General features: G+C 50.8%; 2 protein-coding genes across 2 annotated transcripts in view; one reads left to right on the top strand and one right to left on the bottom strand.

The window, feature by feature from the left end:
• The window catches only part of COG3 (component of oligomeric golgi complex 3), a 55,769-nt gene extending 37,077 nt beyond the window's left edge, over positions 1-18,692 (top strand). Inside the window, 11 exon segments of the mRNA XM_015407171.1 lie at positions 407-567; positions 1,450-1,552; positions 3,713-3,837; positions 5,213-5,302; positions 6,054-6,174; positions 9,198-9,286; positions 9,382-9,516; positions 11,988-12,063; positions 13,494-13,621; positions 15,357-15,455; positions 17,887-18,692. Coding sequence (XP_015262657.1) covers positions 407-567; positions 1,450-1,552; positions 3,713-3,837; positions 5,213-5,302; positions 6,054-6,174; positions 9,198-9,286; positions 9,382-9,516; positions 11,988-12,063; positions 13,494-13,621; positions 15,357-15,455; positions 17,887-17,916 — 1,157 coding nt within the window. The 3' untranslated portion in view covers positions 17,917-18,692.
• The window catches only part of SORBS1 (sorbin and SH3 domain containing 1), a gene marked incomplete at its 5' end in the record, with an annotated part of 108,989 nt that continues 106,435 nt past the window's right edge, over positions 18,340-20,893 (bottom strand). Inside the window, one exon of the mRNA XM_015407162.1 lies at positions 18,340-18,687. Coding sequence (XP_015262648.1) covers positions 18,340-18,687 — 348 coding nt within the window. The remainder of the gene's footprint in view (positions 18,688-20,893) is intronic.

Here is a 20,893-nt window from a genome sequence, read left to right as displayed (position 1 = left end):
TAATATGCTAGTTGTGATAATTTCATGCCAAGTAAAAATGTCCATAGTCATATTTTATGTTCCTAAAGTAACAGAATGACTTTCAATCTAGAAAAGACAAAAGAAATGCTAATGTAGCATTTTTTCCAATTTTTCCGAAAATTTCCGTTTCCCCCCGAAAAAAACTGGAAAACCCGGGTTTTTTCCTGAGCTTCAAGATTTCCAGAAATTTTACATCTCTAAGTGTAATGACATCAGAGTGTGATTTGTAAATCTGACAGTTCACCATGAATGGTTGCCCTATGCATGCGAGTGACCTGAATGGGTTTTGCGGGTCAATCACGTACGCGCCCTTTCGTAAGCACAGTTGAGTCTCTCGGCAGTGCCGTAAGAGAAGGGATTAACGGCGGTGTCCCTTTCCTGGCAGCGGAACAGCTGGCGGCTTTTGAGGCCGTGGTCGCCCAGATGTTGGAGGACGTCCAAGAGCGCCTGGTCTACCGGACGCACATCTACATCCAGACTGACATTGGGGGGTACAAGCCGGCCCCGGGAGACCTGGCCTATCCCGCCAAGCTGGAGATGATGGAGGTGAGGCTTCCTCCGCCGCTGGTTGTTGGACGGAGGGCGGCGGAACCCTGTTGGGCCCGCGGGCACCTTTGGAAGCCGGACGCAAGGCGGTGGGTGCAGCCACAAAATGGCCGCCGCAGGAGGCGGAGCCAGCCACAGAAGGCCAGGCAGTGAAGTCGAGTTCTCAGAGTCACCCTTTCAGGGCTCCAGGCAGAAGCTCTGCCGGACGGGACGCCTTACGCATGAGCCTACGGTTTAAGAATATTTTTTAAAATTTAGTTTATTTTTAAATTTTAATTTATCAGGTTTATATCCCGTCAGACCCCACAAGTGGGCTCAGGGCGATCACAGCATAGAAAGCGTAACAAAGGCCCCGGTCACACCAGAGCCGATTGACATATTGCTTTATTTGCTTCTTCAGAAAATTTCTCTGCTGCTTCTCCAGCGAGCGTTTCCTTTGCCTTTGGTTCTTTAAAGTTCGTATAAATCGCTTCTACCCAGAGAGCCAGTTTGGTGTTGTGGTTAAGTGCGCGGACTCTAATCTGGGAGAACCGGGTTTGATTCCCCGCTCCTCCACTTGCACCTGGCTGGATGACCTTGGGCAAGCCGTAGTCCTGATAAGAGCTGTCCTTGAAAAAGAGCAGTTTCTGTCAAGAGCTCTCTCAGCCCCACCGACCTCACAGGGTGTCTGTTGTGGGGAGGAGAAGGGAAAGGAATTTGTAAGCCACTCTGAGACTCCTTTGGGTAGTGAAGGGTGGGGTATAAATCCAATCTCCTCCTCCTCCTCCTCCTCCCTTTCTCCCAGATAAAGGGTTTCCCAAAGCAAGCTGTTTATGTCAGTATTCAGGTCACAGGCCCAAACTGTCTTTAAAGGATTTTCCCCCAACTGGGTTTTGCCTGCAGCAAATAGCACAAAGCCTGAGAGAAGAAGAGAAGTTGCCGGCAGATGGTTCGTTTTCCGATGTGAAGCTGGAAGATCCGGAGAGCGGCAATGTGGTGAAAGCCGGTATGTGTTTCTGATGTAAGGTACTTTGTACTTGTAGCAACAAGCTGATGATGGCAACTGTATTTGCCTGTGGCCTAGAGGGGCCGTGGCTCAGTGGCAGAGCCTCTGCTGGGCGTGCAGAAGGTCCCAGGTTCAATCCCCGGCATCTCCAGTTAAAAGGTCCAGGCAGGAGGTGATGGGGAAGACCTCCGCCTGAGACCCTGGAGAGCTGTAAAGAGGGGCCGTGGCTCAGTGGAAGAGCCTCTGCTTGGCATGCAGGAGGTCCCAGGTTCAACCCCCAGAGGCATCTCCAGTTAAAAAGGACCAGGCAGGCCGTGATGGGAAAGTTCTCAGGCAGTGGGTAATGGGAAACAACTCAGCCTGAGACCCTGAAGGATACAAGGAGGGGCCGTGGCTCAGTGGCAGAGCCTCTGCTTGGCATGCAGAAGGTCCCAGGTTCGACCCCAGGCATCTCCATTAAACACAATCAGGTTGTGAAGGACCTCTGCCTGGAGAGCGGCTGCCAGTCAGAGTAGGCAATTCTGGCCTTGATGGCCTAATGTTCGGACTCAGTGGAAGGCAGTTTCAGGTGCGTACTTAGGGAAGCAAACCTATGGCACGTTTGAGACCAGTACAGCAGACCTTGTGCCTGTATTGACCTTTCTCCCATGCTTTAATTTTTTTAACTGCAGTGTGTAACCGCCTTGTAACACTGTCTTAACTGTTAGATAATTTCTTTTCTTTTTGGTATTTTTGCATTTGTGTGTGTGTGTGTACGTGTACCCGTGCCTGGAAGTTATGGCGACCGCTAGCCACTCCTTCTGGGGCATGGAGGATGTTCAGAGACGTGGCATGACAGCCTGCCTCTGGCTTCCCGACCCTGGTATTCCTTGGAGGTATCCCCTCCAAGTACTTGCCCGGGTCGGCCCTGCTGAGCTTCCAAGTTCTGACGAGATTGGGCTTTCCTGGGCTATCTAGGTCAGGGCAACTGTTAGTTAATTTCCGATTGTTCCGTTTGATTTTCTACTATTTCTGGCTTCGTGGGTTACAATTTTGCCCCCAAAATGAGAACATGATCTGGGTAACACCTTCTGTTAGGTAAAGGTAAAGGTTCCCTTGCTCGAAAGCCAGTCGAATCCGACTCTAGGGTTGCGGTGCTCATCTCCGTTTCAAAGCCGAAGAGCCAGCGCTGTCCGAAGACATTTCCGTGGTCGTGTGGCCGGCTGTTCCCTTCCCACCGAAGTGGTACCTATTTATCTACTTGCAATTCCTTGCTTTTGAACGGCTAGGTTGGCAGGAGCTGGAACTAGAGACGGGGGAGCTCACTCCGTCATGCGGCACACTTGGGTCTCGAACTGCTGAACTACTGACCTTCTGTTGGAACCAACCAAATTGATCCAAAATATTTGCACGAGCTTTCGAGAACTCTTTATCAGGCTGGATGTGAGAAAATTTGAGAAGGTAGAAAGCAGATTTTCCCAGCCACGATATTAAGGTCTGATCCTACAGATATCCTCTGTGTGTTGTGAGCTGCAAACAGGTAATTAGCTTCAGTTTGTTGCTGAGGTGAAGGTCTCTAGAATGTCCTTCGTTCTCGTGCTGAAAGACAGAGACCACCCAAGTCCCCCCGAAAAGTGTCTCAAATGCCGAAGAGAAGAAGAAGAGATTGGATTTAGACCCCATGGCCCTTCACTACCCAAAGGTGTCTCAGAGCAACTTACAAACTCCTTTCCCTTCCCCTCCCCACAACAGACACCCCGGGCTCAGAGAGCTCTGACAGAAACTGCTCTTTTTCAAGAACAGCTCTTATCAGAGCTACGGCTTGCCCAAGGTCATCCAGCCAGGTGCAAGTGGAGGAGTGGGGAATCAAACCCGGTTCTCCCAGATTAGAGTCCGTGCACTTAACCACTGCACCAAACTGGCTCACCAAACAGGACCCTGGTTGCTTTCCTGATGTCCAGACACCTTTTTACGTTTCGCTGTTGAACTGGAAATCAAGCCTGCCGGCGAGGGCTATTATCACTGGCAGTCTATAAGGCAATGAGTGGTAGCCCATCACCCTAAAACGGCAGAGTAACTCACAGGGAAGGGGTGTATTTCTTGCCAGAAAGACAAAAACACTGTTTGGGTTCTTAAGCCTGAGACGGGAGCAAGCCTTTGGTGTCCCTTTCTGTATTACAGACTCATCGGAATCCTGCCCCGCCAGAACTCACACCACGGTTTCACCGGCTGACCTCCATGGAATGTGGTACCCCACTGTCAGAAGGACCCTCGTGTGTCTCTCCAAGCTTTACAGATGCATCGACGTACGTCCCCTGTTGTTTCCCACCCGTAGCTTTCAATCCTGTATTCCCAGGTTGAAGGATCCGGGAACAGGCATACCTAGAAGAGAAATGTCCGAGCTGAAACTTTTTGCCACCCCTGCCAATGGAGCCTATACTCAGGAATGACTGCACCCCATAGATTTCCGTTAAACAAGTATAAAGCCCACAATCGTGATAATCCTTGAACCAAGGTACATAATCACATAATCAACCTTGGTTCAAGGATTTCCTATTGAGTTGTGTATCATGTTGTAGTGCTTTAGATTGCAATACATAAACAGCATTCTTTATAAGTCTTATGACTGTTTGATTGTGGGTCAGACTATCACGACTGTTGGCTTTATACTTGTTTAACTGATTGGGTCGTGTGTGTCCAGATTATTTTTGCCCCATAGATTTCCCCCATTCCACCATGTTTTCTGAGATACTGCCGTATTTATTTATTATTTATTTGTTTATAAATTAAATTCACAGATCGCCCAGTCCTTGAGTTCAGGGATTAATCATTCAGTACGATCTTAAAGACAATTCCCAGATGGCATCCAGGAGTCAAATTTTAAGCCAGTTCCGGACCGTGTTGCTGCCTGACAGGCAGGGCGGGGTGGAGGGCGAAAGAAAAGGAAAGGAGAGGCGGACTGGAGGAGGCGGGTGCCAGCCGTGGTGGAGCCCACCACTCTCCTCAACCCACACTGTCCAAGTTGTCGTTGGGCTTGGCTCAGAGACTCCTTGCATTGGCATACAGACACCTTTCGTGTCTCTCCCCCTCCAGTAACCCTCGCCTCCCTCGGCCCCTTCGTCGCCAGCCATATGTGGCCCTCCGTCACCATCGGGCCCTCGCTCCCAAGCTCTGTTGCGCTCCTGCCGATATGGCCCTCCCTGAGTGCTGGTGCAGTCCTCCCTCTGGACTGACTTGTCCTGAACCGGAGGCTCCCCAGTTCCCCAGCTCCTGTCGGCTCCCCCCCCCTCGCAGGATTAGTTTAAAAGACCTCTTCCGCCTGAGTCCCTGGAGAGCTGCCGCCCATCTGAGTAGACAGTCCTGACTTCGACAGACCAAGGGTCCGATTCAGTGTCGGGGGCCCTTCACGTGTGTTCATGTGGCCACTTTAGGGGCAATATTGTTTTCTGTCAATTACAGCTGATGTCTGCATCTTCTCTTTTTCTTCCAAACAGAAATATTGGGGGGTGGGGACGGGGACGCAAGTTAAGCAGCAAGGCTTTAGTTGAACAGAAATTAGACTTGCAGATTGAGAGCTGAGAGCTGTAACCGATGGGACTCCTCTACAGAGCTGTGGGAGGGACGTTGTCAGGCTCAGGTTCCCTGTTTTTACGGGAGGTTCTTCTCTTTCCCCTGCTCCAGAGGGCCGTGTTCCAGGGACTCTCCCAGGAGGCCTTGTCTGCCTGCATCCAGTCCCTGCTGGCGGCTTCAGAGGCCATTGGTAAAAACAAGGTCAGTGGTACCTCCCAGTGCAGGAGGGACGGGGCACTGTTATTTGCAACCTTCAAAATGTGTCGGTGCGGCAAAGGGGCTGAAAGCGAAGCCCTCTATAGGGAGCTTGAGGGAGTGGGGAGGGTCGGGTGGGGGAGTGGGTATGCGCCGCAGAGTCTGCCAAGAGAAACTGTGGGAAAGCAACAGTAGGAAAGGGGTGGCGGAGAATGAAAGAGGCTTCAGTGCGAGGTGATGCTGTGCAGTCCTGTGCAGAGTGAGGCCAGGGAGGAGGCCCAGAGATCTGACCATGCGGTCTGGGCCAGGGCTAGACAGAATATTACGGAAGTCTACTCAACGGGACTTATTCCCTGTAAAGGATTGCACTGTGAATTGCCTGGAAAAACTTGCAATGGTGGCGTGCATTTATGTTTTACGTGATGCTTCACGAATAGGACACCCTCGTCGTAAGGAGCTCTGAACGGATGACCTGTGATTATAACAGATTGGAGGTGCGAAAAGCTTCTTTTGCACAGGTGTCTTTGTACAGCTGTGTCAGCAGTGCTGATTAGTTGCTGGCTGGATTTGAACACATGGCCAAGAAGTATGCAGACGCTTTGGTTCTACAAAGCAGCGAGCGGGAGATCCAGCCGGGCCAGGAGAACCAAGCAAATGAACTGTGTTTGATGTGAATGACTGGCAGTCTTTATGTTTTTCTCCCCCCGCCAGGTTATGTTTCTCTCAGCATTAATACTTTGTTTCTGTTACAATTTAGGGCCAGGTTGATGGTCAACTTTTCTTAATAAAGCATCTTTTGATTCTTCGTGAGCAAATAGCTCCTTTCCACACTGAATTCACCATTAAGGAAATTTCCCTGGACCTTAAGAGAACTAGAGGTACCGACTGCTGGCTGGTCCCGGGGTGGGTGGGTTTGCCCCTCCCCTGGACACGTCAGCCACGGGATTGTGTTTATGTTCACCTGCAGTCACTTGCATGCTTCTGCATACCAACTAATTCTCTGGAATTCAGAGTTTTCCAAGAGACGTTAATATTGCTTTCCCTTTATCAGCTCTCTTTTTTCTGCTAAAAATTGCCTAACTTCTTTGTTCCTTTAAAGAAATGTAGCTCTTTGCCAACAGTGTCTCATGAGTAGGGGTGTGCACCAAAAAAAGAAGAAGGTATTTTTCGGTTTCGGGTATACCGAATCCTGAAAATATTGGTATATTCTGATATTCCCGACTTTCAGTATCAGTATGCCAAGGTGGTATGCTGTGGCGGCCCGACTGGGAGGGGGGGGGGATTTAAAGTTTAAATGCTTGGCTTTGCAGAACATGGCTCTGCGAGTCATGCACACAGCTTCGCTTTGCGAGAGCCATTTAAAGGGAACTTTAAACTTTCCAGCGAGTTCACACGGAAGGTGGGTGAACTCGCGCCACTTCAGCAAGGGAAGCCGAGCCCGAATGAAAGCCAAATAATGTTTTATTCTGGCTCAACTAGATCTGTACAAATACCCAAAATAAATACCCAAAATAAATACAGTTGGTGTCCCAAAATAAATACCCACACCCCTACTCATGAACAGTGTTCCCTCTAAGCTGAGTTGGTGTCAGCCAGCTCAAAGTTTTTTAGCCTCCAGCTCACAGATTTTTGTCTCAGCTCAGGAAGGATGTGGCTCCAGAGCAAACTAATTGATGCAGTAGCCAAATTGCCTGCTCACAACTTTAATGCCAGTCGCTCACAAAGTAGAATTTTTGCTCTCAAGACTCCACAGCTTAGAGGGAACATTGCTCATGAGCATTGGTCTCTAGGAGCCAGCCGGGTGGCAAAGTAGGAAGCGAGAGGAGCCCGTGGAGGAGGTGGGGGGGGCTCCAGCGGCAGGTACTGTTCTTTGGAGCTGGCACCCCCTTTGCCTGAGCCAGGAGCCCCCAACGTTTCTGACCCTCTGGAGTTCTGCTGTAGGAGGTGGTGCCAATTGCCAGAGGTCAGGGGAGGGGAGTTTAGGCATTGCTCTGACACGATTTCTTCAGCTCTCCAGGCAGGCAGAAGTTCTGCTGAGGAGGACGCCCTCCTGCCCGGGACATGATGGTTTTTTAAAAAAATATCTCCTGGCGCACAGACAGCTGACCTGCAGCTGCCGCCAAAGCAGGGCTGTTAAAAAACCTGCACAGCCGATCAGAAAGTGGGCTAGAGAGGATTTCCGTCTGACCTCACCCACTTTCTGAAAACACTGGGTGGGTGGCTTGATGCCCATATTCAGACTGCACAGCGGCTTGTGGTGCCAACTAAACCAAAGCCACGGAGGGTAAACCCTCCGTGGCTTTGGTTTAATTGGCACCACAAGCCGCTGTGCAGTCTGAACATGGCGAGAGGCTTCCAGGGGAATAAGTGTTAAAGACAGGCGAAGGAATGGTGCCGATCATATGTGGTGTGCTCAGAGCGGCCCTTGAGGTAGTCGATTTTTCTGGCCTCCCCCTCCTGTAGTGCCAGGAATTGTGTCCCCGGGGGGGTCAGTGAGCCACTGGGAACTGCGGGGAAATAACACGGGGAGGGTTTGCGGCGGGAGTGGGGCATCGCTGAAAACATCGTTCTCATATAGGGCAGGGAGAAACCTTTTTGTATCGGAGCCTGAAACGTCTGCTTGCCCGGCAGAGTGTCGGTTTCTTCTGCTTAATAACTGGACTCGCACACACGTGGAAAGTTTTCCTCAAGCGACAGGGAAACTTTTTTTTAGGAAGTTGACTTAGCAAAACTATTTCGCGACGTACACCGAGTAAAAAAAAGAAGTCGGTTTATTGAGACAAGTCGTATGAAATATCCGTAGGGGGTGGGGTGGACAGAGAGCACAGAGGCATGGATTCATCTGGACGTGTGTTTGAAAATACTCCTGAAATGGGGGGGAGGGGGTCCGCTTTGGAACTTCCTTTGCCTCGGGCAGTAAAAGTGGGTTAGAACAATCTCTGTTCTATGTGTTCTTGAAGGCTTTCACTCCCGGAGTTCATCAGTTGCTGTAGATTTTCCAGGTTGTGTGGCCGTGGTCTTGGCATTGTAGAACCTGACTGGCATCCTCAGAGGTATAATACAGAAAGATGGAGTACTCCTTGACACGGAGAGTACTCCATCTTTCTGTGTTATACCTCTGAGGATGCCAGTCACAGCTGCTGGCGAAACGTCAGGTCCTACAGTGCCAAGGCCACGGCCAGACAGTCCGGAAAATCCACAACAGCTAATCTCTGTTCTGTCTCTGTAGTCTGCTATACCTTGCTTGTCCCCTAATATGCTAATGTTTTTACTCTGCACAACCTCACCGCGCTCACTAATCCTTGCACTTGACGCGGCTGAACATGGATGAGACTCTCCGTGTTGAGTGGTTTCTAGTTAGCCGGAGGTTAAAGGGTAAATATGTCCTGCTGGTGTCCTGCTCTGGCTGACATAAAACTTTGTTCTGCATATTTCCTAAATGAATAAATGTTTATGACAGCCCTGCTATTCAGTGGAAAGGTAAGTACCCAAAGTGCAAAGAGATGCATACTCGGTTCTCAACGTTCAGATTTCCAGGAATGCAAGAGAGGTTTAGACGAAGCCTTGCCTCATCACAAGAAAACAAATTGCAGCACAATTTTCACTGAAACTGTGAAACAAATGTGTAAATTGACAACAGCCTGTGGCATTCCACTACACTACACTTTTTGCAGAAGTTCACATCCTACCACACTTCTGGTAACATGGGGGTGCGGCCTAATGTGCTAATGAGCTGTGCTGTCGGGGGTGCGGCCTAATATGCTAATGAGTTCCTGCTGGGCTTTTTCTACAAAAAAGCCCTGGAAATAACTATTTAGCGTGTGTGTGTTTGTGGGGGGAGAAACACATGTTGAAAGAATAACGTGGCCTGGTCGTTAAACAAGCGGCTTTGTCTTCACAGATGCTGCATTTAAAATCCTGAATCCTCTGACGGTGCCGCACTTCTTTAGGCTAAGTAGCAGCAATGCCCTGATACAGTTCTTGTTGGAGGTAATATTAGCAGCAGGCTGGGAAAACCTGTGCTCAAAACGGGGCCATTCCAAGAGTGTCAGAAAGGGGGAGAACTCTTTGTCTCTTTGTTCAAGGGCACTCCGGAGATCAGGGAGCACTACATCGACTCGAAGAAGGACGTGGACCGGCACTTGAAGTCGGCCTGTGAGCAGTTCATTCAGCAGCAGACGAAGCAGTTTGTAGATCCCCTGGAGGAATTTCTGACAAAGGTAACTGGGATGTTATAGATTCACTGTGGGTATCTTGAACGGCAGGGTAGCTTTTTTTTCTCAGATAGAAACGGCTTATACATGAGAGCAACAGAGACACCTTAAATTTGTTACGAGGGCCGGATCCGACGCAAATGTGACTTTGTCGGGCTGGGCCGTGAGCGCCCTAAAATATAAGGCCAGATAACAGAGGTATAAACTGTATAAATGACAGCAGGTGGTGTGTCCTCACTGCAAGGTTCCGGCAGTTCTCTGTGTGTGTACGCTAGGTAAACTCGCAAGAATTGACTGGAGAGCCAGAGGTGTAGTACTGGGCAGACGCTCCCAAACTGCCGGGGGGGGGCATGCCCCTTCCCCAGCCCGCTCCCACCATTAATACTGTGACCCTGGGCCCCAGGGTAGAAACATGAAGCGGCTGGGTGTCGTGAGCTCCCTGCCCCCGAGCCACCACGGAAGGGGACTAACCCCCTGGCCTGCAGAAGCGTACAGCAGAACCCAGGCCAAGCAAAACCCGATAAGCTGGAGATGCCTGTGCACGTGAAGAGGCCCAAGGCTACCCCGCTGCAACCAGTATAACTGGAGCTTGCCAGTACTGCTCCCCCGCCCACGAGGGGGCAGCCGCCTATGGCCAAAGGCCACAGGGTGGTCCATGGGGGAGGGAGGGCCCGGCCGCCGAGTCACATGTTCAGTGGCAGGACCAGTGTGTGGAAGAAACTGTTGAAGAACACCCCTCCAGGGCCAAAGCAGAGCTCCCGCATGGGGGTGCGTGAATATGGTGGTGGCGGTGGCTGCCGGCAGGCCCCAGCAGAGGATTGCGGGCAACTGTGCAAATGCCAATCCCCGCGGCCGTCTGGGACAGCATCCCCGGAGCTACAGGCCGAGCGGAGAGGCATGAATGCGGCCACAGTGGCTCCCAACTTACCAGTGGGGCTGCCTCGGAAGCAAAGGGGTTCTGCGTGACTGACTGCTGCAGACGAGGTGGTCCCGCCATGCTGAAGCCACAAGTCCACCCCCCCCAAGCAGCCTCCCTTTCTCTCCCTTGCACCAGTTGCTCGCGGGCTGGATAAGAGCTCTGAATGGGCCGGTTCCAGCCCCCAGGCCTCATCTTGGACACCCCTGCCTTTAATGAACCACAATAATGAACCACAATAAATGAGGCAGGAAGCTGCCTAAAATTTAGTCTAGTTCATCTCACCCATGAAGCTCGTTTCAGAGGGGAGCCGTCCTCTGAAGTTTGCTCAATTTCATGTTCGTTGCATCTATGACACTGTCTAACCGTCTCATCCTTTGCCGTCCCCGTCTTCTTTGACCTTCAATCTTTCCCAGCATCAGGGCCTTCTTCTCCAGAGAGTGCTCCCTTCTCATTGGGCGGCCAAAGTATTTGAGCTTCAGTTTCATTGTCTGGCCTTCCAAGGAACAGTCAGGGTTGATTTCTTTTAGGATTGACTGATTTGATCTTCTTGCAGTCCAAGGGACTCTCAAGAGTCTTCTCCAGCACTGGAGTCATATACCATCTATAAAACATTTTATAGATATTTTCTTTATATGAAATTGCTTTAGTAATTTTTATATTTGTTTTCCATACCTGTAACCATTTTTTTTAAATATTCCTTTTATACACTACACATGTACAGGGCAGGGGAATAGGGAATCACTATAACTAAAAAAAAGAACTCCTGCCAACCTAGCAGTTCGAAAGCAAGAAATTGCAAGTAGATAAATAGGTACCACTTCGGTGGGAAGGGAACAGCGTTCCGTGCACCTTGGTGTTTAGTCATGCCGGCCACATGACCACGGAAACGTCTTCGGACAGCGCTGGCTCTTCGGCTTTGAAACGGAGATGAGCACCGCAACCCTAGAGTCGGACTCAACTGGCTTTCAAGCAAGGGAGACCTTTACCTTTACCTTTTATAACTAAAAAAAAAGGGGGAAACTACAGAATTAAGACAAGGATCATTCTACAATAGTAACATTCTTAAATGTCGTTCTTACGTTAAGTCAATACCAAAATATAGATACAATACTGTAAGGTTTTCTTAACAAAATTAACTTGAGCCATTACTACTAAAGTTTAAGTAATTTCCTGTCTCTTTAAGGAGCCTAATTTTAGACCAGAGGTGCCCGTCTCCCAACCTCTGTGCAACCCTCTGTCACACAGAGATAACATCAGTTTACCAAATGGAGTGGATTTCGGGATTTCTGTGTGTCGGTGAAGTGCTTTGAACACGAAAGCTCTCTGAGCCCAGGATTCCTACTGTGCAATTTTCCCCCTTTTGCTCCACCCGTCACGTCAGTCCCTCTGTTGTGCTTCACCTCTGGCAAGTTCCCAGATCTCTACGAGTGGAATCCTCTTGCGTTGTCTCTTGGATGTCCCACCTGGTTAATCGTATTGATTTATTCTGCGTAATCCACCCGTGAGAAAAGTGGACAATAAATGATGTTAATAAATGAATTCTCTCTTGTCATTTTAGGTCTCTGCTTTGAAGACAATGGCTGAAGAGGGGGGCCCGACGTACAACCTCTTGCAGCAGCCGTGGGCCCAGCCAGGTGATCAACTTTGCTTGCTGCTCACCCGAAATCTTTGGGGGGGACAGGATACGTGGCGGGGGGGGGGGGCACACTAGATTGGAGGCTTTGCCCGTTTGGGGTTTTGATGGAATCTTCCACTTGCAAAGCGAATCCAAAGGACGAGAGTGCTGTCTGGGTTTCTCTTAGAAAACTTTTTATGTATGGTCAGACCCAACAGGTAAGAGGTGAGATGTGGTCTGTGCCCTGCGGTCCTGTGGAGGAAGGAAACCAAGGGACTGGTAGTTCAAAATTGGGATCCATGATAATATAGGGAAATTACCATCTTGGATCTTTTTATCTACCTTGACGTTTTTATTAAGGTTATATATACATTTTAAAGTTTTGTGCTTTGTATTTTATGACAGCGTGTTCTGTACATCGCCCAGAGTCCGGCACAAGCCGGGATGAGGTGATTAATAAATCTAATAGATAATAGTAGTTGCTGTAGATCTTCCGGGCTGTGTGGCCGTGGTCTTGGCATTGTAGGACCTGACGTTTCGCCAGCAGCTGTGACTGGCATCCTCAGGGGTATAACACAGAAAGATGGAGTACTCTCTGTGTCAAGGTGAGAAGAAAAATGGTAGGCCGGTAATTTACATCTCCTCCGGAAGGTGGGGTAGGGCCAAGACATTGTCTTGTAGGAGTTCCCCAGGCTCTGACATGCTTAATGGAGGAGCTTTCCTGAGAAGATTCTTTTGCATATGGATTGGCTGTTGAAATTCTAATCTTATCTGTAGTGCTATAGTCAGATGTAGAGCCTTTTGTGTTTTCCAGGACAGGAAACCATGCCCTATTTATTTTCAAACTCTCTTCTTTCCTGTTGAAATTGCGTTTATGTTTATGAATTTCAATGGCTTCCCTGTGTCATCTGACATGGCAATTGGATGTGTTGTCCTGGATGCTGGACCTGCCTACCATTTTCCTTCTTCTCACCTTGACCCAGAGAGTACTCCATCTTTCTGTGTTATACCTCTGAGGATGCCGGTCACAGCGGCTGGCGAAACGTCAGGCACTACAATGCCAAGACCACGGCCAGACAACCCGGAAAATCTACAGCAACTAATGAACTCCGGCCGTGAAAGCCTTCGACAACATAATAACCATAATAACTTTGAGGAGGCAGTTTTGGCTTCCTGCCCAGAGCTTAGCGGGAAGGAGGTCTTGGGTTGGACCCCGGGCACCACCGGCGGGAAACGAGGCTGGAGCGGGATCTTCCCCCATCTTCCCCTTCTCCTGGCGGCCCCCCAGAAGGTGATGTGGGGGGGGGCTGGGGGGGATCCCTGCAATAGGGGCATTGAAATGAGGGGAGAGGAAGGGGGGGTCACGGCCCCCTTCTACAGAAGTCCGGCTGGGCAAAGAGGCAGGAAGGCGGTCTCGTCAGTGTTTGTCTCTCTGAATTTTATTTCCAGCAAAGGTCGGCGACTTGGTGTCTTCAACCTACAGGACAATGAAAACGAAACTTCCGTTGACCTTACGCAGCATGTCACTGTATTTGTCCAATAAGGACACGGAATTCATTTTATTCAAGCCTGTTCGGGTGAGTGATTCAGTGGGTACTACGCCCCCCCACGCCCCCCCGGTACTCGAGAATCTGAATTCAGGGAGTCTTTGGGGTATCTCGCGCTGTTCACTCTCACTCTTTCTGCGGCTTCGTCATCTTGGATCCAGTGGTCATTTCTGCTGACGAGGTGGACTTCTGTCAGTGGAGCAGGTCTTACCCGCCTCTTCCTTCCGTTGCAACCTAAAACTCCCTCCCCTCCAAGGGCTTCTCCCCGGGGCACCGAGGGGCCCAAGTTGCAGGGGGGAGCTGACGAAACTTGGCCCCGCTCTCAATAAGGGAAGCCCTCTGCTGCATCCAAGCGTATGACCTCGTGTGGTGGTTTGAGTCTAGAACAATGTTCCCTCTAAGCTGTGGAGTCTTGTGAGCAAAAATTCTACTTTGTGAGCAGCTGGCATTAAAGTTGTGCGCGAGCGGTTTGGCTACTGCATCAATTAGTTTGCTCTGGAGCCCTCCTTCCTGAGCTAAGACAAAAGTCTGCGAGCTGGAGGCTAAAAAACTGTGAGCTAGCTCACACCAACTCAGCTTAGAGGAAACACTGGTCTGGAATTGTCCATGACAATTTGTTTATTTCTCCAGGGATTTTGTGTGGGTGGTTGGGTTTGCTTGGTGCTTGCTCGGTTATTGCGTTTAGGTTTATAGAGTGTTTACTGAACCTTACTAGTACTTGTATTAGGTTCAGGTGGGGGGGGGGCAGCCATGTTGGTCTGAAGCCACAGAACAAAGTTTGGGTCCAGACTGGGCACCTTTAAGACCAACAAAGTATAATTCCGGGTATAAGCTTTTGTGTGCCTCCAACAAAGTTTAATTCTGTGTATAACCTTTCATAGGCACGCCCAGGGGTCATTTCGTAGAAAAAGAGGTGCAGGAGCTCATTAGCATAATTCATTAGCATAACGTATTTGCATATGCCACATCCCCTGTCATCACCGGAAGTGTGTCAGAAGGCAACACCCACCGCTCAGGCTCCACTGGGCTGTTTTGGATTGTTAGCTATGGGGGGGGGGACGGGCGCTATGGGGGGGGGGGACGTGCAGATCTGCCCTCGCAGAGGAGGGAGAGCTCATACCGGAATAAAACTTGGTCTTAAAGGTGCCACTGGGCTGTTTTGGGCCGGGGTGCTGGGGGGTTTCCTGCAACTTACCTGGCTGCTTCTTGCTCTGACTGAGGGCTGCTGGGAGCAGGGCGCGGGGCTCGTTGCATGTGCCCGCCCCCTGGGCTCTTTACTGCCGGAGCTCCACTCCTGTGCGCTCCTGCAGGAAATGACCCCTGGGCACGCCCACGAAAGCTCATACCCAGAATGAAACTTTGTTGGTCTTAAAGGTGCCCCTCGACTCAGACTCCGTGCTCTCTTGTGGGTGATACGCAGCTGTGTTTTTGATTGGGGATTTAGTGTGTCATTTGATAGAAACTCCTGAGGCATGTAACTTGAGAGGGAGTGAGGGATGACAGTAGTTCAAATGAGGCCTGGGATTCCTTTCTGGGTCCTGTTTCTGTCTCCCTCCTTGAGCTGCCCAGGGGCGATCCACCCTGCACTGCCTGTCAACACGCCCTGGAAGCTCTCGTATTTCAGCGCATCCCTGTCCCACAGTCCAGAGTTCGAGACACTCAAACGTAATTCATTTGTGGTTCCCCAGACACAAGAGCAGCATTCGATCTGTGTTCGTGTTGATCTTATGATAATGGAAACCTAATTTTTTCCTCCGTTCACAAGAACAATATTCAGCAAGTGTTCCAGAAGCTTCACGGCCTGCTGAAAGAAGAATTTAGTAATGAAGACCTACAGATTGTCGCGTGCCCGTCAATGGAGCAGGTACACAATACAGTTCTTAACTTTGTTTTGACAAGCAAACAGTAAAACTGTCCGGGGCTTTACAAGCTATTCTCTGTTCAGTTTGGCAAGATCCCACTTGGGTATCACTTGAACCCAGAGCTCCAAGCCAAGGGTACCGACTCCACTGAGCGCGTGTGAAAGGGATCTCAAGAGGAGGGTGGGGTCGCGCAGGTTGTGTGGAGGGCCAATGTTCCCTCTAAGCTGTGGAGTCTTGTGAGCAAAGAGTCTACTTTGTGAGCTACTGGCATTGAAGTTGTGAGCAAATGATTTGGCTGCTGCATAAATTAGCTTGCTCTGGAGCCCTCCTTCCTGAGCGAAGGCAAAAATGTGTGAGCCAGAGGCTAAAAAACTGTGAGCTGGCTCACACTAACTCAGCTGAGAGGGAACACTGGTTGAGGCGTCTGCCGCTGGAACAGGAGGTCGACTGCTAGCACAAGACACATCCATAGCTTCCTTCTGGTGGCTGCAAAGAGACCCAACGTGTTTGCAAACATGGCCTCATGTTTAGGCGTGAGCCAGCAGTGTTCACCCCCCCGGCTTAGCAGAAGAAACCTTTTCCTCCATTTTTCCCCCCTGAATGGGGGAGCATAAGGTCTGGCTCTTGCGAAACCTCCCTTCCATTTAGGAGTCAGGCTGCTCCTTTCTGACATCTGCTGACATGGGGGAATTCCCCCCCCCCCAGTCTTGGGTTTTTATAGGCTGCTTTTAACTCAGAGGTTAAGACGCTGAGCTGCTGACCGAAAGGTCTGTAGTTCAGCAGTTCGAGACCCGAGTGTGCCGTGTGACGGAGTGAGCTCCCGTCTCTGGCCCCGGCTCCTGCCAGCCTAGCAGTTCGAAAGCAAGAAACTGCAAGTAGGTAAGTAGGTGTCAGACTCTACAGTACTCCCAGATGCGATACGTCCGTTTATGAATTTTATTGTAGAAATCAGAAAAGTTGCAGGTGAATCAAACTCTTTGACAGGACTGGCAAATAATACAAAATCAGGAACTACGAGAACTTTGGGTCAGCCCACATTCATAGGTCATGGTTACATGCAATGCTCCCTCTAAGCTGTGGAGTCTTGTGAGCAAAAATTCTACTTGGTGAGCCACTGGCATTAAAGTTGTGAGCGAGCGATTCGGCTGCTGCATAAATTAGTTAGCTCTGGAGCCATCCCTTCCTGAGCTAGGACAAAAATATGTGAGTTGGAGGCTAAAAAACTGTGAGCTAGCTCGCACTAGCTCAGCTCAGAGGGACCACTGGTTACATGTGATAGAGACAGGTTAATAGAGTACAATTATAATGGTGAGAATGTTTATCTGAGATACTTCCTACAAGGCCGTGAGAAATTAGAAAGGCAAAAATTCTCCTGGCCCACGTGTAGGAGGTTCCGTATCCAGAGGTACAAAGCGCACTATCTACAACAGTCAGACAAGCATGTCTCAGTTATCCCCTTCACCCTGAGAATGTCAGAGGAGGATCCTTGTGAACCCATTGAGACAATGCTAGCAGGTGTGACATGGAATCTGGGAACTACAAGCAAGCATGAGGCTACAGTGATAAGGCTTTCGAAACAGTTAATAAGGAAGCAAGCCATGTACGTCAGAAAACCAGTGCACATCTAGACTGACCCAGCAGCCCATCGAGGGTCCAATTCCGACAGTAGGTACCGCTTCGGGGGGGAAGGTAGCAGTGTTCCGTGCGCCCCTCAGAAAACCAGTGCATATCTAGACTGACCCAGCGGCCCATCGAGGGTCCGATTCCGACAGTAGGTACCGCTTCGGGGGGAAGGTAGCGGTGTTCCGTGCGCCTTGGCGTTTAGTCATGCCGGCCACATGACCACGGATACATCTTCAGACAGCGCTGTCTCTTTGGCTTGGAAACGGAGATGAGCACTGCCCCCTAGAGTTGGATTTGACTAGCTTTCGAGCAAGGGAAACCTTCACCGTTAACCCCATGAGGGCCGTCAGTCGGGGTATGACATGGAATGAGCAGCGTATAAACCCGTTCTTAAGTGAAACTGCAGAAAAGGGAATCTGAAGTAGATGGGAAAGGCTCCGGCCAGGTGGGCCTCCGTCTCTCCAGCAGGTGCTTCTTGCAGAGCAGGCCCGGCCTTCCCACGTGCCGGAAAGGAAGGTTAGCCGCGTGGAAAGAGCTCCGAAGTGCCAGAGTCTGGGAATGGGCTCTCTCGTCAGCCGCCTACGTCCATGGCGGGATCAGGCCCGGTGCGGGTGCTAGCATTCCGGCACAGGAATGGCTGCAAAGCCGCCAGCAAGCCTGGGCCCTGGAGGGGTGGGCTTTTGGGACCCAGTTTGCTGGTTCCCTCCGGACCTCCGAGAGCGGGACAGCCATGCCGCCCACCGGGTCTTTCAGTCGCTCACCCGTCTCTGGAGAGCAGCCGGGCAGTGAAGCTCCCCTTCTCTCTCGCAGGTGAACCTCCTGTTGTCCATGAGCAAGTAGACGTCCTCCGAGAAACCTCCTTGTCTTCTGCATCAATTGGGGAGGAGGTGGAATCGTGGTGCCGCCTGAACTTCCATCCAGGACCCGGGATGCTGGGCTGGGGGTACGAAACGCCACCAAAGGCCCCCTGCAGGCTCCATCCCCTCCGGCGGCTGCCTGCCTGCCTGCCTTCGAAAGGGACAGGCCCTTTTCCAAGTCTTCTTGTGCTCCCCCCACCCTGTTTATTCTGCATCTGTCGAATGCCTTTTTCAGGGGACTGTGCCGAAAATAAATTGGAGGCCCCCAAACTGGGGGGGAGTAGGGGTCCTGTGAAAAGAGTGCATCCTGGTGAATGTCAGATCCCGTTGCCGAGCTGGAGCAGCCCACCGGGGGAAGCTTTCACGTCTCCCACGACACTGGTCCTTTTCGTAAGAGGGGCCCCATTCAGATGTCTCGCTGCCTGTCACTGAATGGAAAGTCATTTGGAGTGTTTCGGTGCTGCACGTGTGAATTCATGCTTTGCACGCGTGCTTGTGAAAACCCGCTCCCTTTTTTGGGTGTCTGTGAGTCTTCCGCAGCGCTCCCATGCAGTGTCCTGCCCTGACGAAGGATCTCTGCCACCTGCCGGTTCTTTAAACTCCGGAAAGAATCTCTGTGTGGTTTGGTATGCGCTAGAGATGTGCAGAGGAAACGGTGCACTATGGCGGGGAAGTAGAAGGCCGTGCGCGCTCCCGTGAGGGTCGGCAGCGGGGCCCAGCTGAGCTGTGAGAGTTCAGGTCCTTCGCTATTCATCTGAAGCCGGGGGAGGGAGAGAAGAGGGGTTCCCAGGTTCAGCTGAGTGGGGTGAAATTAACGCTGCCCCCGGGCCCGGGGGGGGGGGGGCTTGGAGGCAGGCTGGGGTCTGGTGTGAAATCCAGTGTGGGAGGGGAGGCCTCCGTGGAGGGAGTGGGAGTGCCGTGGCCCAGTCCCCCACGTGGGCATCTGCCTGTTACCCGCCTGGGAATCACAGCCACACGAGCTGGGCATCTGTACAACCCGGTCTCTCCCGGGGAGCTGCAGCTTCCCTGTTCAGAAACACACCCGGTAGCTTAAGACTGTTTCACACGACAGCCGACAGGTTCGGATATCTCGGTCATTCCTGCGTGGAAGTGCCTTGAGGAGTTTATCTGAAGTTCCTGAGAACATGAAGGAAGCTCCGTTAAACTTTTGAGGGGGTTACGGGGGGGACGGGACCCTGAGGTTGTTCAGGACGTGTGCTGGACGTGTCCTCCGATGGGCTAAATGACCGGAGCATTATGTGGTGTGCCAGCGGCCAAGAATCAGAACTTGAGGCCCTTGAGGAGTTTATCTGAACTTCCTGAGAACATGAAGGGGGTTCCTGAGAACTTTTGAGGGGGTTGGGGGGGGGGAACCCTGAGATTGTTCAGGACGTGTGGTGGACGTGTCCTCCGATGGGCTAACAGACCGGAGCATTATGTGGTGTTGCAGCGCATTATGTGGCGTGTCAGCGGCCAAGAATCAGAACTGTTACTGTCCCGAAATAATTGAAACGCTGCATTGCATTCTGGCGTGGGTTGGCAATTTGGTGGCTTTGGGCAGTGAGCGCTCTTGTGCCCGTTCTTGACTGGGCCTGCTGGATAGCCGGGGATCCACTTTTTGGTTTATTTAAACACTTGTGCTCTTAAGGTCACCCAACAGGATACTAAATTAGCAGGCTTTTAAAACGCAACAGTGCACCCGTAGACGGGAGAGCGAGGTGGCAACACGACCGATGGGCCTATTGAAATGACTGGCCCATAAAAGCCCTGGCGGCGGGCTCCTCAGTGGAATGGGAATGCCGTGCGGGGAGGTGACGTTGCCAAGGGTCTGGATGTGTTAGAAGGGTCCTTTGGGTTTTGCTTTTGGTTGCTTAATAAGCCACTTCCAAATCCCTCCCCCGCGCCCCCTTTAAAGCTGCCCAAAGCGGCCCGGCCTGGGGCGGAGGCTGGCTGGAGCCGACAGAACCGTGAACAACTTGCAAGACAAATCTGTTTACTAAATTGTTGTAAAATAATGTCCTGTAGTATATATGTACATCTGGCAATTTTATATCGTTTTCATACACGATTCTCGTCCGAAGTTGTGGTGGGTTTTAATCGAACGTGGTGCAGGGGCCGGGAATCTGGTCGCTCGGCCCGTCCAGTTCAAAACCAGAGTTGCTCAGAAGGAAAGGTGAGGCGGGTGACCTTTGTACAGGGCCCTTGCTTAAATGCAGGCTTATTTAAAACTGTACAGTTTCAGAGATTTACCTATACAAATAGTGTACATAATTTAAAACAGATTAATTTAAGATGTTTATATTATTGACTAGAGTCCTGTTTTTAACGTGGTTTTTCTTTTTGAAATAAAAGCTTTGGTTTCTTACTCCGGCCTCGGCTGTCTTTCGATGCCTGTTGGACCAGGGGTGGAGTGTACCGGAGGGCCTGTGGTGTTTCGTGGTAATAGTGTACATAATTTAAAACAGATTAATTTAAGATGTTTATATTATTGACTAGAGTCCTGTTTTTAACGTGGTTTTTCTTTTTGAAATAAAAGCTTTGGTTTCTTACTCTGGCCTCGGCTGTCTTTCGATGCCTGTTGGACCAGGGGTGGAGTGTACCGGAGGGCCTGTGGTGTTTCGTGGTGGCCCCTCCTCTGAGAAGGGCAGGGTCATCAATGTAGACGTGGTCCGGTGGAGCTCACTCTTTTCAGCTGATACTTCAGAAGAGTTCTGATGTTTCACATCCTGACTCAATAGGCGGTCAGTTCGGGATACTCTGAATGAGGAGAAACTCAAACCTGTGAAGGCCGAGAAACCAGCTCTCCATCCGAGGTGGGGTTGCCAAAGCTCTGGGCTGAGGAATTCCTGGCGACTTATGGGGTGGGGCCTGGGAAAGGCTTGGAGTACAAGGCCACGGAGTCTACCCTCCAAAGCAACCGACTTAGGGCGGCCCTGTAGGATTTTCAAGGCAAGAGAGAA

The sequence above is a fragment of the Gekko japonicus genome, unplaced genomic scaffold (genome assembly GCF_001447785.1).
Source record: "Gekko japonicus isolate JY-2015 unplaced genomic scaffold, Gekko_japonicus_V1.1 scaffold2412, whole genome shotgun sequence".
In the NCBI taxonomy this organism is placed as follows: domain Eukaryota; kingdom Metazoa; phylum Chordata; class Lepidosauria; order Squamata; family Gekkonidae; genus Gekko; species Gekko japonicus.
Note: the sequence above shows the minus strand (reverse complement) of the source record. Positions and strands in the feature narration are given on the sequence as shown.